This window comes from Heterocephalus glaber, unplaced genomic scaffold (genome assembly GCF_053883595.1).
Source record: "Heterocephalus glaber isolate CG9 unplaced genomic scaffold, H.glaber_assembly_v1.0 deba00000809, whole genome shotgun sequence".
Taxonomy (NCBI): domain Eukaryota; kingdom Metazoa; phylum Chordata; class Mammalia; order Rodentia; family Bathyergidae; genus Heterocephalus; species Heterocephalus glaber.
In genome coordinates this window covers 1264852-1280815 of record NW_028258163.1, presented here as the reverse complement: position 1 = coordinate 1280815, position 15964 = coordinate 1264852, and the positions used below count along the sequence as shown (strand labels likewise).

The following is a 15964-nucleotide window of genomic DNA, read 5'->3' as shown; positions in this document are numbered from 1 at the left end:
CACATGTATAAATACTGAATAGTTTCTCTGGTGTGAGAAACTGAAAGTGTAAATAAGGACTAAATGTATAATAGGTAATGTGAAATAGGAAGAAAAGGGGCAAAGGGGAAGGAAGTGGGAGGGCTAGGGGAAAGGATAGAGGGGAATGGGATTAATATGAGAAAATGGAAAAATAGGAACAAAATCTTTGTAAATAGGGAGGACTGGAGGGGTTGAAGGGAGGGCTGGGCAAGGGTGAAAAATAAGAACCAAGAGAGACTATGTAAAGGTGCAAATTTCCAATGCTGAAAGTCATTATATTGTATACCTAAAATGTACCAATGATTAGAATGAATAATTGATAATTCAAAATAGAAAGAAAAGGTCCAAAGGGGTAGGGGTAGTGGGAGGGGCAGGGGAAAGGAAAGAAGGGAAAGGAAAAATGCTGAGAAATGGAAAAAATGGAAATAAAGTCTTTGTAAATAGGGAAGAGTGGAGGGTGTGAAGGGAGGGCTAGGAATAGGGAAAAAATAAGAACCAAGATGCATTATGTAAAGGTACAATTCCCAGTGAGAAATGTAATTGTGTTGTATACCTAAAATGTACCAATAAAATAATTTAACAACAACAACAAAAAAGTTGTTTTGAATTTTGAGACAAGATTTCCCTAAGTCCCTAAGTTCCCCAGGCTAGGCTTGAATTTGTTGGTAGGAAGTTTTATTCACACAAAATAAATTGAACTGAAAATGAGAATGAGTTTACTTGTAGCTTCCGGGGCAATTCCACTGTCTAACCAGGCTGTGGGTTGGTGGGGAATGCAGTAAGGAAACTTCTGAGGAAAGCAGGACAAGGTATTATAATGGGGTAACCTGCACCCCTGTCTCACCAAGTCAAAGATTGAATCTAGGACATGGGAAGTAGACAGGAAGAGTGTTTATTAAGAGAGAAATAGCTCCCAATAATGGGGGAGTGGGACCTGGAGGTGGGCTGCCACGGGACTCTTTCTAGGAGTTTTTGGGGTTGTTGTTTTTGTTTTGTTTTGTTTTTTCCACCGTACTTGGGATCAAACTCAGGACCTTGCGCTTTTGAGGCAGGCGTGGGACCGCTGAGCTACATCCTTGGCCCAGTTTTTGGTTTTCTGAGACAGGGTCTACCTGTGTAGTTCAGAAAAGCTGGCGTCAAATTCGAAGTGATGCTTCTGTCTCAGCCTGCTGAGTGCTGGGATTACAGGCATGTGCCACCAAGCCTTGTTGGTTTCTATTAATTCTTGACCTCAGCTTCGAGCTTATCTGACCCAGGCCTGGCTATCTTGGCTCCATATGGGTCCAGTGCCTCTCCCTGCCTGCTATTGTATGCCTAACTTGCCTGTCTATAGCATGTGTGTCCTCAAATCTCAGGCCGAACTTCAGTCTGATTTCAGGGTCCTCCAATACCTCGAAGGAACTGCATCCTTACACTTAGATTTGTGTACCAGGCAGGAAGTGCAAATCAGTGGCACGGTAAGTGTATGCAGGAATGCTGGGTTCAAGCCCTAGCACCAGAAGAAAGTTTTTCTGAGTCAATGTGCAGGGCGGGTTTGTCTGTGCCGAGTGATTTAGGAGGGAACAGTGACACTGGCAGAGGGGTATGAGGAAACTGTGCTCTGTATGCTTTCATGCGAGCCCTGAATAGAAGGCTTCAGGCTGCCCCTAGTTGCGCGAGGGCCAAGCTCAGCTCGCGGGTCCCGGCGACACAGAGCCAGACTGAGCACCCCGACTGGCGAAGCCCCGCCCCCCGCAGCGCTCCTCCCAGCGAGCTTTTCACCCCTAAGGTCCCGGCTGAGGGCACTCGTCGGGTCACGTGTTCCGGCCGGTGGAGCGCCACATCGCCAGCCGCACCCTCCACCGCCCCGCCACATGACCCGGCCTAGTTTTTTTCAGGCCCCGCCCCACTCCGCCCCACTCCGCCCCACTCCGCCCGCGAACCGCCTCTCTGGATAGGCCGGCAGACGCTAGGATTTGGGCCCCACGTGACTCGTTCTGTCCAATGGGAGTCGGCTCTCGGTCGTGAGGGGCGGGGAGGAGAAGGACGCCTTAGTTACGTTTCGAGAAGGGGCGGGGCCTGCGACGTCGGACGGAACGAGGGGACGCAACGGAGGCAGGCCGGAGCCGCTGCCGTCGCCATGACCCGTGAGCACTGAAGCCCCTTTTCGCCCTTTTCTTTCCGTTCATCTTAGTCTCGACCGCCGAGTCCCCCGCCTTGGCCTCGTCTTAGTTTTCCTAGCAAGACCTTCTTCTGGGAGCGCTGTGCAATTGCCCTCACGCTCGGAGCCCGGAAATCGAGCCTCTGCCCGTCGCCCTCTCCCGACCCCCCCACCGTTAGTCGTGGCCTTCAGGACCTCTGGCGCTGTGGGGCCCCGTGCCCGTGTTAGGACACGAGCTTCTGGCTCCAGCCCTCCCATCTCTCTTGGGGACCCGCGGCACACTCCGTACGGGCTGGCGGGACCCCACACCGCCCCAGAACTCGGAACACGCCTCCAGGGGCATCTTGGCCGGGCCGCCCTCCTTTTGCCCAGGGTTCCGACCTGCCCCGGGGAGCCTCGCTCTGTCCTCCCCTCCCCCTAGACGGGCGGGTACCGAGCTTCAGTTTGGGACGGGTCGCCGCCGTGTGTCGAGAGCGGCCCGCCGTCTCACTTTTCACCCTTTCTCTTTAGGCGGTAACCAGCGTGAGCTTGCCCGCCAGAAGAATATGAAAAAGCAGAGCGACTCGGTTAAGGGGAAACGCCGAGATGACGGGCTTTCTGCTGCAGCCCGCAAGCAGAGGTAGCCCCAGGGAGGGGAGGGGAGGGGACGGGACTGGACGGGAGACCTGGGGTAGACCAAGGGTTGGACTAGGAAAGAGCGCGACCTCAGGGCTTAACACTGAACTAGTCGTGAGGGGCAGAGTGCATTGCTTCCTCTAAGGTTTTATTTCCTCCCCACCCTTCAAATTGTTAGGTCATAGTCTTACAGGAAGGGACTGGGATGGATGCCTGCCCTCGGTCTGATTTCTGAGTGCCCCTGGGTGTGACCTTAAGAGCAAGGGCAGGGAGCTTCACATTTCAAGTACAGTTGTGCTTATGATAGTCAGTACTTTTGGCCCTTCTTGTAGTTCATTTCTCCTCCCTTCTCCCGATTTTCTCAATAGTATTGCTGGGTGTGGTACTCAGCACAGAGTAGTGAGCGTTGGACCTTACATGGCCAGACTTTGACCCCTTGGGCAACAGCCAGATGGGGACTGATTGCCTTTTGAGCCTCAGCTGTTTCTCTTGTTCTCATAGGGTGGGAATACAGCAGTCACATGCTGAACTTTGTCCCATCCACTTCCATCTTGTCCTTTGTGCCCTTCATCCCCCTGCATCTTGTCCTTTTTGCCCTCTGGTACCTCCCAGTGCCCCATCATCTCTACCCTCAGGGACTCGGAGATCATGCAGCAGAAGCAGAAAAAGGCAAACGAGAAGAAGGAGGAACCCAAGTAGCTTTGTGGCTTCGTGTCCAACCCTCTTGCCCTTCGCCTGTGTGCCTGGAGCCAGTCCCACCATGCTCAAGTTTCCTCCTGTAGTGGTCACAGGTCCCAACACTGATGGCACTCCCTTTGCCCTGAGTCTGCAGCGGGTCCCTTTTGTGCTTCCTTCCCCTCAGGTAGCCTCTCTCCCCCTGGGCCACTCCTGGGGGTGAAGAGGTTACCCCTTCCCAGTGTTTTTTACTCCTGTGGGGCAAACCCCAAAGTATTAAAAGTAGCTTTGTAATTCCTTGAGCGCCTGGTTTGACTGGGGACTTGGGGGGATGGGGATGGAAGAGTGACTGTCCTTTCCCATCATAAGGGGAGAGCTCTTTAGACTCCTAAAGAGATTGTGGTTATGTAGACTTCAATGAGTGAACATCACAGAGAAGCCTGTACTATGACAGAGTACTCTGGTTATGTGTTAGAAGATTCCTCTGAGAACCAAAGAGATTTCTTTTTTGTGATTTTTGTCGCCAACCCAGACTTTGAACACCATCCCAAGGATGGAGGTGAGGGCCAAAGAGGGAAGGCACCAAAACCTAAGTTTATACCTCCTCTCTTCTTTATTTTTCCTCAGTTTGTCTGCTTGAAAGTTGGCCAAAAAAACAACCCCTGCTGCTCCCTGAGTTTCCATGGTCGGCTGCTCTCAGGTGTCACATTCTCTTCTGTTCTGTCATTCATCCTGGAATGAGGGTGGTTATTTGTCGTCTGGCTTACTTTGACCTTAAGATCAGGGTTAAAACCTGGGGTAGCTTCTGTATTCCTTTCTTGCTGTGCCCTCATTTGTTCTGTGGTTCTGGGCTTCTACCCTTGTGCCCAGAGTTGTACAGCTTATTTTCTTTTTTATCTGCAAGGACAGATCCAAGTCTTCAGTCCCTGTTGGTCTCTCCCCAACCCCACCTCCAGTTTAGGAGCCAGGAAAGGGCTGGTGCCACACTGTCTGCTCAGATCATCAGTGGTTCCTGAGCTGCTGATTTGGGAGTTAGGCTTTTGGACTATGATGAAGATGTAAACAGAAGCTGCAGTGAATCAGAAACTGCCCAGGGCGTTAGAGTTTCAGTTCAGCCGTAGTATTGATTTAAGCCTAAGGTGAGGTAACTCCCTTTTATATCCTTGGAATATTAAAGTAGGCTGAACAGGGGGTATATCCCAGTTTATTGAAAAAAAAGGTGTGAGGGGCTGTTGTCTGGCAATACTAAAGCAATGGCAGTGTTACTTGAAGAGGTGGCTGGGGCTCTTGGATGGAGGACCAACAGTGATGCCAGTAGCATTCCCAGGTAGAGGAGGACACAGGCCCAGCATGAGACAGTCTTGACCCAGAAGGTAGTCTGGTTACCCTTGGTGAACGAATGTCTTTTCTAGGTCTGCTTCCTTATAACTGTGGAACCAAAGACTGAGTAGAGAATATGTGGGACCTTAGATTGTCCTTATGTACCCCACAATCACGGCAGACTCACCCGAGAACTCTTAGAGTGGCCTTGAATTGTTCTTCCCCTTAAATAGTCAGGATTTCAGGAGACTATCTCAAGGCCACTTGGCTCCTACCTGAAACAGTTGGTAAGGGTAACCATGACAAGCAAGGAAGACAGAGTGGAAGGCAGAATAGCTGTAGGAGAGATGCTGGTCTCGGACTGGAGGAGCTGGCTGGTGGGGTTTCTTGGTCAGCTGTCTGGCTGCCCTGCTTTGCTCTGGAGAGAAGGGAGGGCTGGTGGAAAGCAGTGTTGCTTCCTTCCTCCCCACCTATTTTCATTTAGCCTCTTGAGGGCTCTTTGGCGCTCTATACAGAGTCCTACCAGTTCTAAAGACTCATCACTTGACACTGTCCTCTGGCTCCACTGTTTGGGGGCAGCAGAAACAGAGTGAGGGCTTCTGCAAAACAAGACAGCATGTTACAGAATGGCTTCTAAGGAACCCGGAGAGTGTTGACGTAGGAAACTCCTCTTTGAAAAGATTTGTCTAGTGTAAGAAGTGGAGGCACACCTGGGTTCAAATTCTAGCTCCAGCATATAACTGGCTATGCAAATTTTGGTAAGATGTTTAATCTTTTATGCCTCTCCATTTGTAAAATGGAGCAAATACCTACCTCACAGGGTTGTTGTGAGGACTAAATTAAATGAGAATATGTATGTAAATTATCTAGCACAGTGCCTAGCACATTGTGGGTACTCAATAAAAGGTAATAGCTAGCATCTGAGCATTGTGGGTAGAGGTTGGTAGGGTGTGGGTGTGTGTGTCTTTGTGTGTGTTGGAGGGGAGGGTGTTGGGACCATTGAGCTCTTAAGCCTCACCTGGAACACAGCTGTAAACCTTGATGATCCACAAGAGCCCAGTGCTGAGAAAAAAGTTCTAAAGCTGGTTGAGTCAAATAGTAAGGGTTGTTTGGGGGCATTTATTGTTGATTAGTCCACACTTGTAATCCTCAGGAGGGTACTGTGTTCCCTGAGCCCCCTTTCAGCAAAGGTTTAGGAATCTCTTCATGTGAAGGCCCTAAAATCTACAAATTTTAAATTCTCAGGTCATTCTCCCCACCCCCATCATCTAATAGGGATCCTCTGACAAAGTGCTATTTTTAGGAATTGTCCCTGTTCATTGGGAGCCTTTCTTCTAGTCTTACTCTAAAGTTTAAATGAACCATGGTCCTAGACATTCTCCTGACCGGCCCTCCTGGTCCTGGACATCATCCCTTCTGGTGGTATCTTTACACACCAAGCAAACAGCACACAAGCATACATGCTGCCAGCACTCCACACTGCTAGTGAGGTATCTGGTGTTTGGTGTTCCATTCTGCTTGGGCCAGGCAGGCCCATGGTGTGAGTCTGTCCTTGAGTACTGGGGAGGAGAAAGAGAAATATTTAGAATAGGGAGTTGGGTATTTGCAGGAAAGCTGTACATTGTCTAGAATATAGGTCAGATATGTGGTATAGCAGCTGATGACAGAAGCCTGTTGTTAGAAGGCCATTTGTGGGGTTGCTCTGGGGAGAATAGGTATCATTATTTTATTTAGGTGGTGATTTTCTGTACTCTCACCCCCACCTGCACTTTTGCCTCCCCGTCCCTTGGGGAAAACAGAGATTCTTTTATTAGATAATTGAGGTTAGAAAGCCCAGTGACATTTGCTGAAAGGCTTCCCAAACTTAGAATGCCTTAGGGCATTGGTGGCAAACCACACCTGCCACAGCAGGCTGTTTGTCTCATTGAAAGCTCTGAAATGTTTGCCATTGCTGACTTAGGCTGTGTACCCAGTCCGGCGGATGCAGGAAGCGATGGAGGGGAAGGAGAGGAGGGCCACAAAAGCAGAGGTGCAGACTGAGCAGCATCTTGTTGGGCAGGCAGCTGGCTGGCCGTGTGTAGTGGCAGAACAGAAGCACAGCTCCCACACCCACATGCTGTAGAATTGCAGGCTGGCCAGCAGTACAGTAGGGACCAGCTGAAGTCTTGGGGTATACCTGCTTGCCTGAGGAGGTGGGGGAAATGGCTTGAAGCTCCAGCTCTTTGGTCATACCCATTGTTGATGGACGTGATTAGTCAGTTACCACACTCCTGAACTTTTTGACACTGCTCAGTGGGAAACTGTTACCAACAACTGGCCATGCCCTTTGCTCAGCCAACTTCCATCCTGTAGTGCTGGACAGCCTCCCTTGGAAGAGCTTTCAGGGTTGTGTGCCCCTTACCAGTTCTTGTTGCAGGAGTGTGAAAAGGCTGTGATAAACACTAGCTGCAGTAGAATGAATGTGAAGCCACCACAAATGCCAATGTAATGCCAGGCTGCAAGGTGGGCACCAGTAGCTGTTACATATGTTGCTGCCGCTCTTCCTGCCCACTCTTACGTTGCAAGCCCTTTAACTATTCCTTCTGATAGAGGTGTGAGATGACTTGGAAAGAGATGTTCATCAAGAATGCAGAAGGCACACCAGCTTGAGCCAGAAGCTGGATAGCGACAGAACCAGACTCAGCCCAATAGAGTGGAACACACCTGTAGTAATCACATGCTGCTCAGGAGACTGAGGCAAGACCACACGCTTGAGGCCAGCCTGATGAACTCAGCAAGACCCTGCTCAAAAAGGGCTCAGTGGTAGAGTGCTTGCTTAGCATGTGCGAGGCCCAGTCTCCAGTACTACAAAAACAAAAAGCAAAAACCCCAACTGACAAGACAAAGGTGAGGGGGAAGGAAAGCACAGAAATGAGGAAAGAAGACAGAAAAGAGCTACAAGGAAAGGAGAACAAAGGTCAAGCGAATGGGTCTGGGAACAGGCCCATTGCACTTTTATTTCACATTGTCACTCAAGAAACCTAAATACCATCTAGGCAGTGTGTTCCCTTTTACCGAGAGCTTGCATATAATAACTTCATTGTTCTTTCTGCCCTGGGTACCCCGAGGATAAATGTCTGGTTCATGGTCAACATAGTGAGTACAGCAAGTACAACGGAAGCAGGGACTTAAACCTGTTTTCTGTCTTTCACAGTGCTGTTGCTTCAGCCAGAATTTCCATTACCCAGCTCATGTGTGCTTTGCCCTGTTCCCTCCCCACCGAGAGTACACACCAACCTGCACCTGTGCCTTCGGGCTGGTGGCGTGGCCATTCCTGCACATGCTCGGTAAACAGCCCCAGAACCACTAAGCCCAGGACAGGCAGAGCGGTCAGAGAGGCGGGCGCACGGCGCTGAGAGCCTCTGGATCTGGAGGGCGTGTGCGAGACCGGCCTCAGTGCCTGCAGAGGTACGGCCCCTCCTGCGCCTCCTGCCCCATCTGAATCCTCTCTGTCCGGTGTCTCCTGGTTCCATTTCCACCTTGCAACCCGCCCCTCCCACCTGACCCTGTCCCCTTGCCCCGGGGCCTTTCCACCATTGTCCCTGACAGCAGGAGGCAGCTCCAGACTGCTGAGGTTCCTAAGCAGAGAATGTAGACCTGGTGGCATCGAGTAGACGCAGGGCCAGCTGCAGTGGCAGTAGCTGGTACAAGGAGCAGGCGCAGAGCCGGACCCCTGGGGACAGTAAGCTACAGGGCAGCCAGGTGGAGATTAGCGGAGGACAGGTGCACATTAATGGCTGCCTGGTTAACTTAGGAGGCCGAATTCCCTTCCTCTTCCGTCCACTCAAGGATCCACAGGGCCACGTCCGACCTAAGGGCTTAAGCGCAAGCTTGAGCTGTCAGCCTTCCCCTAGCTAAACATCTGGCCCAGAACCGGCAGGGCAGTGGAGGAGCTCTGGCTTCACCGGCCCCTGCAGGTGCTGCTCGGCAGCCTCAGCCACTTCATGTTCCCCGCTCGCGAGGCGGCCCTCACGTTAGGGAGCGTTTAGACCCGTTCGCCAAGCTCCCTCACAGCACGCACCGTGCTGCCCGTCTTCTGCGGTGTCAGCCCAGCCCTGCGCTCGCTGTCGTTGCCCCATCAGGCCTAGGGCCGCCAGCTGGGGAGCTGACGAGGCGGCCACTGCTGCCCACGCTCCCGGGACAGCTGCCCCTGCGGGTGGTTTCCCGGAGGGGGTTTGCACAGCGGCCGGAATTAGGTCCTAATGGGTTTAGGGTTAGCACTTGGTCCGGCTGGACGAATTCCCTGGTGTGTCTGGGGGAAGCTCCCCTAGGTGAGCTGGGAAGGCCAGGGTGGTCTGGAGCGGGGACAGCGCGGGGCGGGGAGGCCTTGCGGAAAACGCTGCACTGCTCAAGCGCCGTCATCCTCGCTGAAGCTTCTAGAACTCGGCCCCGCCCCTGCCCGGGCGGAAGTGAAGCCCCGGAAGTTGCCGACAGCGCGGCTGGGCGGGGCGAGATAGACATGGCCACCGAGGGAGACGTGGAGCTGGAGTTGGAAACCGAGACCAGCTGCCCGGAGCGGCCCCCGGAGAAGCCGCGGAAGCATGACAGCGGTGCGGCGGACCTGGAGCGAGTCACCGACTATGCGGAAGAGAAGGAGATCCAGAGCTCCAACTTGGAGACGGTGAGGTTGCAGGAGCGTCTGCGCTGTCTGGAAGCCCGCGCTCTGGCTGGGGTGCGGGTCCCAGGGCCCGGGGGCAGGAGGACCGCTGCTCCAGGACTAGCCTGGTGGAGATGTGCTGACGCGTGGTCCGAGTGTGCGAAGAGCCGCCAGGGACCGGCTGTTGCGTGATCAGAAGTTGTGAGCAGAAGCGTGGTGACGAGACCTGTGTTTCCGTAGGCCATGTCCGTCATCGGAGACAGGCGGTCCCGGGAGCAGAAGGCCCGACAGGAGCGGTAAGTCTCCAGACCCTGTTCCAGCCCTTAACAGAAGTATAGGCCATTGTTAGGCCTTTGTCCGTTTCTGACCTCTCCCCAATTCCCGCAGATGGGGGTTTACGACTTGTTAATGTAAGCAGCGCCTCCTGGTGATACCTGCCGCTTACAGCCTCCAGGGGGAAGCACAAGGATGTTAGTTGAAATTCTTTGTTCATCAAGATTCGCTTACTTGCAAGGCAGCAAGAACTTGTGGAGGTGGAATATGAGGACTGATGTACATAACATTTTGCAGGGAGAAAGAACTGGCAAAGGTCACTATCAAGAAGGAAGATCTGGAGTTGATAGTGAGTAGCAGAGCTTTTAATAAATAGTTCATGTGCAGGGGAGGTTGTTTTGTTTACTTTGGATTGTTTGCTTATATAGATGGAGTCAGAAGTTTGGTGGCACATTAATGCCAGAAAGGAGGCCGAGGTAACGTGGTGGATCCTTGTCTTGCAGATGACAGAGATGGAGATCTCCCGAGCAGCTGCGGAAAGGAGCTTGCGGGAACACATGGGCAATGTGGTGGAGGCACTCATTGCCCTAACCAACTGATTCGTGCTTTCTGACAGGACTCCTGTGCTAACTTATTGCAATAAAGATTTTTTTCATTTTCTTTTGCAGTTTTGTTTATTTAGATCAAATGCTTTATATATTTTGTTGTAGGAATTTATATGTTGGAGAGTAAGTAACTTAAATGCTCCTTCCTCCCACAACTCTTACTAAACCTGTGTTCATTATGGAAAGGTCCTTTGTGTCCAGATGCACATTCTAGATATGAGTCTGGCCTTCAGCTGTGTTCAGAGTACTTTTGAAGTCTCACCAGAGTTACTGCACCCAATGACCTGTGTCTCCACGATACCTTAGGAACAGTTGAAAAGCCAGCACCTTCCTATGAGCCACAGTGAATAGATACAGGTTGCCAGCCAGTCCGTAGGGCACCAGAGTTAATGCTAGACTTGGGAACATGGCAATAATATGTATATCAAAGACACTGAGGTACATTGCTGGTTCTTTTTTTTCATTTTGAGACAAGGTCTCCCTAAGGCACCCGGGGAGGCTTAAACCTGCAATTCAAGGGCCAGGGATGTAGCTCAGTGTTCCCACCGACACCTGCCTCGAAAGCGCAAGGTCCTGAGTTTGATCCCCGGTACCAAAAAAGTTAAACCTGCAATTCCAGGTGTGCACTGCCTTGCCTGGCTCAAAGGTTATTTTTAATTTTCTTTCTCTCCCTCTCTTTTTTTTTTTGGAGGATCTTGCTATGTAGTTTATTTAGCCTTATCTTGAGCTCACTGTGAAGCCCAGGCTATCCTCAAACTCACAGCAATCCTCCTTTCTCAGCCTCCCTAGTTCTGGGATTACAAGTGTGCACCACTGTGCCCAGCCAAAGGTTATTTTTAAACTTAATTAAATGAGAGGCAGGGAGAATTGATATATGAAAGATTTGAATTCTGTACCGTAACACATTCTATATTCTATTTCCTGTTGAGAGAAGACAGTAATTTTGCTGTGAATGTTGATCACTTTTGGCCAGGCCACACTTGCTGAGTTTGTTTTGTATGAAATGCCTACCTGATAAGTTGTAAGAATTGATGAGCTAGTAAGTATGCAAAAGCCTGGTTAATTACTTTCCTCAGAGTAGACAAACAAGTGTGATCCATTGTTGCATATTGAGGCCATACTCAAGTGAAATAAACAGGACACACATGTGAATACCGAATTGTTTCTCTGGTGTGAGAAACTGAAAGGATTAAAATTATTAAAATGTATAATTGATAATTTGAAATAGGAAGAAAAGGTCCAAAGGGGGAGGGGAAGTGGGAGGGGAAAGGGAAAGGAAAAATTATAAAAAAAGGAAAAAATAGGGCCGGGCCTCTGTTGGATGTCTACTTTCCTGAAGGCTCTGGGATAAAGATCATTTCAGAACCTGGAAGCTACTATGTGTCTTCTGCATTTACACTTGTGGTTAATATCATTGCAAAGAAAGTTGTTAAAAATGAGAAATTCCCCTCTGGAGTAGAAAAAGCCAGGAGCGATGAACCAGCCTTTGTGTATGATATGAATGATGGTGTGTATGGTTCTTTTGCAAGTAAACTGAGGACTTGAACACCATTCCACAGGTTCACAAGAAATATAAGGAAGATGAGCCTCTGTTTGCAAGCAGCCTTTGGGTCCATCCTGTGATGAGCTGGATCGGGTTGTAGAGAGTTGCCTGCTGCCCGAGCCGCATGTGGGTGACTGGCTGATCTTTGCCAACATGGGCGCAGCCTCGCTGCAGGAAGCGTCTGCAAGGATGCTCCGAGGCCAGCTGTGTATTACACGATGTCATTCAGTGACTGGTATGAGATGCAGGATGCAGGTGTCACCTCGGACACCATGATGAAGAACTTCTTCTTTGTGTCTTCGTGCCTTCAGCTGAGCCAGGACGACGGCTTTCCCACGGAGGCTTGAGCAGGCCCCGTGCCCCTTTAGATCTGAGCTTTCAGGCTGCACTGGTCTGGTCTACATTCCAGGGTGGAAACAATCCAAACAATCTCACTCTGTCCATTCTCTCAGAAACAAAAGTCAATAGCTATGGGACCAGACGAAATCAGCTTTCATCTAGAATTCACTGGGGGTGACGGGAAATTTAGATAATGTGTCCAGATTAAACCTAACAGTGTGTCCTACCCTTTAAGCTTTGAATATAAAATATGCAACAAAATGGATGACTTAGTGGAGATGGAAGCCCACGACCTGGGTTCCCCTCAACCGTTTACATACAAGTGCACAGTTTTTATACTGAGGCTTCGTGTCCAAAAGTCTTGTAAAGTTAGCACCTTCCACCCAGATACGGCAGATGTCAGTGGAAGACTAGCGTGGCTTCCTTAGATACGTTTGGTGTATTCCGAGTGTGTAAATTTGTGCTTTGAACTGTAGTTTAATGTAAAATTGCATCATAGTATTTGTTGTACTTGACCTAATGTAACCCTTGTATGATTGCAATAAAATTTTGTGTAGATTTTACTGTTTTTTTCAGGCTAAAACTTGGGGAAAGGGGCTAGCTAGCAAAGGTAGTTTTGAAATAGAGGTGTATATGATGTTTTGAGGGGCTTTTTTATAGCTCATTTAAATTTAGTTTGGCTCAGTACGTTTTTCAGTTATTTAATTAGTAATTTAAAGTGTGTGGTAAATCATTGTGAAGATCAGATTCATTATGGAGAGTCGCTGTGCAGTAAGCATGATGTTTAATAATTTTAACACCAAAAAATGTTATTCCTGCATAAACCAATTGTAATAATTACTAGGTGTTTCTGTATAGGTAGAATGCATAGAGTACCTTAGTAAATCTTTGAATCACAAATCTTTTGGCTGCCATGGAAGATTTCTATTGACTACTTTGAATATACTCGGTGGGGAGGGAAATAAAATTGCAGAGAACTGCAGAGCACTAAAAAAAAAAAAAAAAATAGGCTGGGGATTTAGCTCAGTGGTTCTGGCGCCTGCCTCGCAAGCGCAAGGACCCGAGTTTGATCCCCAGTTCCAAAAATAAAAAAATTTTTAAAAAAGGAAAAAATGTAAACAAAGTCTTTGTAAATAGGGAAGGGTGGAGGGGGTGAAGGGAGGGCAGGGAATGGGGAAAAAATAAGAACAAAGATACATCATGTACAGGTACAAGCTCCCAGTGATAAATGTAAACATATTGTATACCTAAAATGTACCAATAAAAGAATTTAAGGAAAAAAAAGTGTGATCCATTGTTTCCTAAAAGAATATCAAAGCCTTAGCTGGGTGTAGTGTCACATACCTGCAGTCCCAGTTATTAGGAAGGCTGAGGCAAGAGGTCACAAGTCCAGTTTAGGGCATTTTAGTGAGATCTTGTCTCAGAATATTTTTTTTTCCTTGTGAGACAGGGTCTTGCCACATATTCTAGGCTGGCCTCATGGCAATCCTGCCTCAGATTCCCAGAGTCCTGGGATTGCAGGTATGCACCACCGTGACCAGCTCCAGAATAGAAAAATTTTGTTTTGTTTTGCTGAGCAATGATGTGGAGTAGGTTAGGTTTATTAAATGAATTTCCACTTAAGGTATTTTCAACTTACTTATAGGTTCATTGGGATATAAATCTCATAAGCCAAGGAGCATCTGTGTTAACAAATTTCCTTCCAAAAAGGTTCCATCAATTTATACTTCACTGATAGTATATGAGAGTAGTTCCTTCCCCCATCTTCACTGACAAACTTTAGTTTTTTCCAGAGTAATAGGTAAAAGTAAATTTTATTGTTTTCGTTTAGTTTCTTTTGGCTTTCAGAAATCCTTTTTTTCTTTTTCCCCATTTAAATTTTGTGTTACCCTTTTATACTTTCAGTATTTTCTCTGAAAAGACATTTTTCTAAATTGTGTAACAAGTACAGTACTTTTGGGGAGGGTGTTGATCAAGTCTTTTTCACATATTTTTTCTTTTTAAACTTGGTTGCCTTAGGTCAAACTAGTATTTGAGTCAATTCCTCCATCTCTGTGCTTTGATGTCTTCTGCAATTGCTTTAATTATTTGATCAGTAGTTTTTCCCAAAATGGTTCCTGTCTTTTTTTTTGTACCAGGGATCAAACTCGGGACCTTGTGCTTGCAAGGCAGGCAGCGGAACCACTGAGCTAAATCCCTGGGCCACTGGTTACTGTCTTTAGGGCATGATCCAAAGCTGAGTTTAAAATCTTAGATTCTGTTTTTTCAATGCTGTTGAAGTCACATAAGGATTTGCTTCCAGAAATCTTGCAGGACTGGAAATGGGGAGAGAGGATTGCAGGACCTGTGTAGCAGGTCATAAAAGTCCAGATTTCTTTTTCCAGGCTCACATTTGTCTTGAAAGGATTGTGAATTCACTCTCTGGGAACATAAGCTGTTTTGGTTTTGAACAAGGAGGTGCAGAAGTTTTATTTTCTTTTTTCTTTTTTTTTGGTACCGGGGATTGAACTTGGGACCTTGCACTTGCGAGGCAGGCGCCGGAACCACTGAGCTAAATCCCCGGCCCCAGAATTTTTATTTTCATCTAAAGAGCAGGACTGGATAAAGGTACCTCTTCTGCTATAACTGAAAGTAATATTGTCCTGGGGTGTTGTATCTATAATGAAATTCTTCCAGTGGGTCTTTACTGCAGACTCTTCAAGAGTTCTGAATCTCAGTGCCACAATGTTCACATTTATTATGTTGCAGTCTGCTGTTGGAATCAGAGAAGCTGGGTCCTGTATCAAAGCCGCCAAGGGGTTGGCGATTTACCTCAGTGGTTCCTCCACCTGCCTAGCAAGTACAAGGTCCCGAGTTCGATCCCGGGTACCAAAAAAAAAAAAGCCGTTGAGAGTTGAATCTTGGTGCAGTGCCTTTTCATGAATGACAGTTGAAAACTTGGCACAGTTGAGCCTTCTTAGACCTTTTCCCTCTATCTTTTGCTTCCTGTGAAGACTTAAATCCTGGTTCCTACCAGAGCTGTGCTCTTGGAGATGCTTCCATGGTAGCTGGGGCAGAGGCTTGTGGATTGCTTTAAAATTCCCTGGGGGTTTTGATTTTCTCCCTCATAAAGCACTATTAAAGAACGATTGCTAGTGGGATCTGTGCCTCCAGCACTGGCCAGTGTTTCCAGGAGCTGTTGCCTGGTGTTATCCCATGACTACCTCCCCACCCAATCTCCAGAATAGAAAATTTTTTAAAAGGACTGGGGATGTAGTTTAATGATAGATACCCTCTGGTTTCAATCACTAATACTGTGCCTAAACCGAAAAAAATCAAGGCCTTAGTAGGCCTTGTACCACAACAGTGACTAATACTTCATCTTTATTTTATCACCTCAATCACTATTTGTGCTTTTTTTGGAGACAGGGTCTTGCCATGCAGCTCAGCTGGCCTCAGGCTCTCCAGTTTGGGGATTACAGGTGTGTGCCCCCACACCTGGCTTAAGAGTGATTTTTCCAGTGGGGTGTTTTAAGGATGTGCAAAGACCCTGGTTCATTCATTCTCTCTCTCTCTCTCTGATGGGAATATTCTCTATCTCTTTTTTTTTTTTTGGTACCAGGGATCGAACTCAGATCCTTGAGCTTGCGAGGCAGGCGGCAGAACCACTGAGCTAAATCCCCGGCCCCCTGTACCTATTTTTCAACAATGGCATTTTTTTTTTTTTTTGTGGTACCAGGGATCAAACTCAGGATCACGCGCTTTCGAGACATGCATGGCACCACTGAGCTAAATCCCTGGCCCAGCAATTTCTTTAG

At 48.3% G+C, this 15964-nt stretch overlaps 3 protein-coding genes and 1 pseudogene across 7 annotated transcripts; 3 read left to right on the top strand and 1 right to left on the bottom strand.

Moving 5' to 3' along the window:
* Nucleotides 1–2029: 2029 nt before the first annotated feature.
* On the top strand, nucleotides 2030–3748 carry Serf2 (small EDRK-rich factor 2). Of its 3 annotated transcripts, none has more exons than XM_013078448.3 (3): nucleotides 2030–2147; nucleotides 2672–2780; nucleotides 3389–3748. In XM_013078448.3, the coding sequence occupies exons 1-3, from the start codon at nucleotides 2141–2143 to the stop codon at nucleotides 3672–3674; spliced, it is 402 nt and encodes a 133-aa protein (XP_012933902.1). In that variant the 5' UTR covers nucleotides 2030–2140; the 3' UTR covers nucleotides 3675–3748. The 3 variants fall into 3 exon arrangements, with proteins under 3 accessions (XP_012933902.1, XP_004861761.1, XP_021097427.1); XM_004861704.4 differs by having other exon boundaries at nucleotides 2054–2147; nucleotides 3412–3748; XM_021241768.2 differs by having other exon boundaries at nucleotides 2126–2335; nucleotides 3412–3748.
* Nucleotides 3434–9172, bottom strand: Serinc4 (serine incorporator 4). The gene is given in 14 exon segments (XM_087207294.1): nucleotides 3434–4850; nucleotides 4852–4879; nucleotides 5047–5091; nucleotides 5093–5136; nucleotides 5138–5245; nucleotides 6147–6345; nucleotides 6741–6784; nucleotides 6786–6883; nucleotides 6886–6918; nucleotides 6921–6955; nucleotides 7173–7323; nucleotides 8048–8116; nucleotides 8209–8497; nucleotides 9119–9172. Coding segments are annotated over 14 exon segments (1392 nt in total). The 3' UTR covers nucleotides 3434–4655.
* On the top strand, nucleotides 7311–10340 carry Hypk (huntingtin interacting protein K). 3 transcript variants are annotated; one of them, XM_087207474.1, is made up of 5 exons: nucleotides 7311–8218; nucleotides 9184–9431; nucleotides 9648–9703; nucleotides 9926–10029; nucleotides 10184–10340. In XM_087207474.1, the coding sequence occupies exons 2-5, from the start codon at nucleotides 9270–9272 to the stop codon at nucleotides 10291–10293; spliced, it is 432 nt and encodes a 143-aa protein (XP_087063600.1). In that variant the 5' UTR covers nucleotides 7311–8218; nucleotides 9184–9269; the 3' UTR covers nucleotides 10294–10340. The 3 variants fall into 3 exon arrangements, with proteins under 3 accessions (XP_087063600.1, XP_087063602.1, XP_021097428.2); XM_021241769.2 differs by lacking the exon at nucleotides 7311–8218 and having other exon boundaries at nucleotides 9176–9431; nucleotides 9978–10029; XM_087207476.1 differs by lacking the exons at nucleotides 7311–8218; nucleotides 10184–10340 and having other exon boundaries at nucleotides 9136–9431; nucleotides 9926–10037.
* A 1163-nt stretch (nucleotides 10341–11503) lies between these two features.
* On the top strand, nucleotides 11504–13186 carry LOC147828996 (antizyme inhibitor 1 pseudogene; annotated as a pseudogene).
* The last annotated feature ends 2778 nt before the right edge of the window (nucleotides 13187–15964 follow it).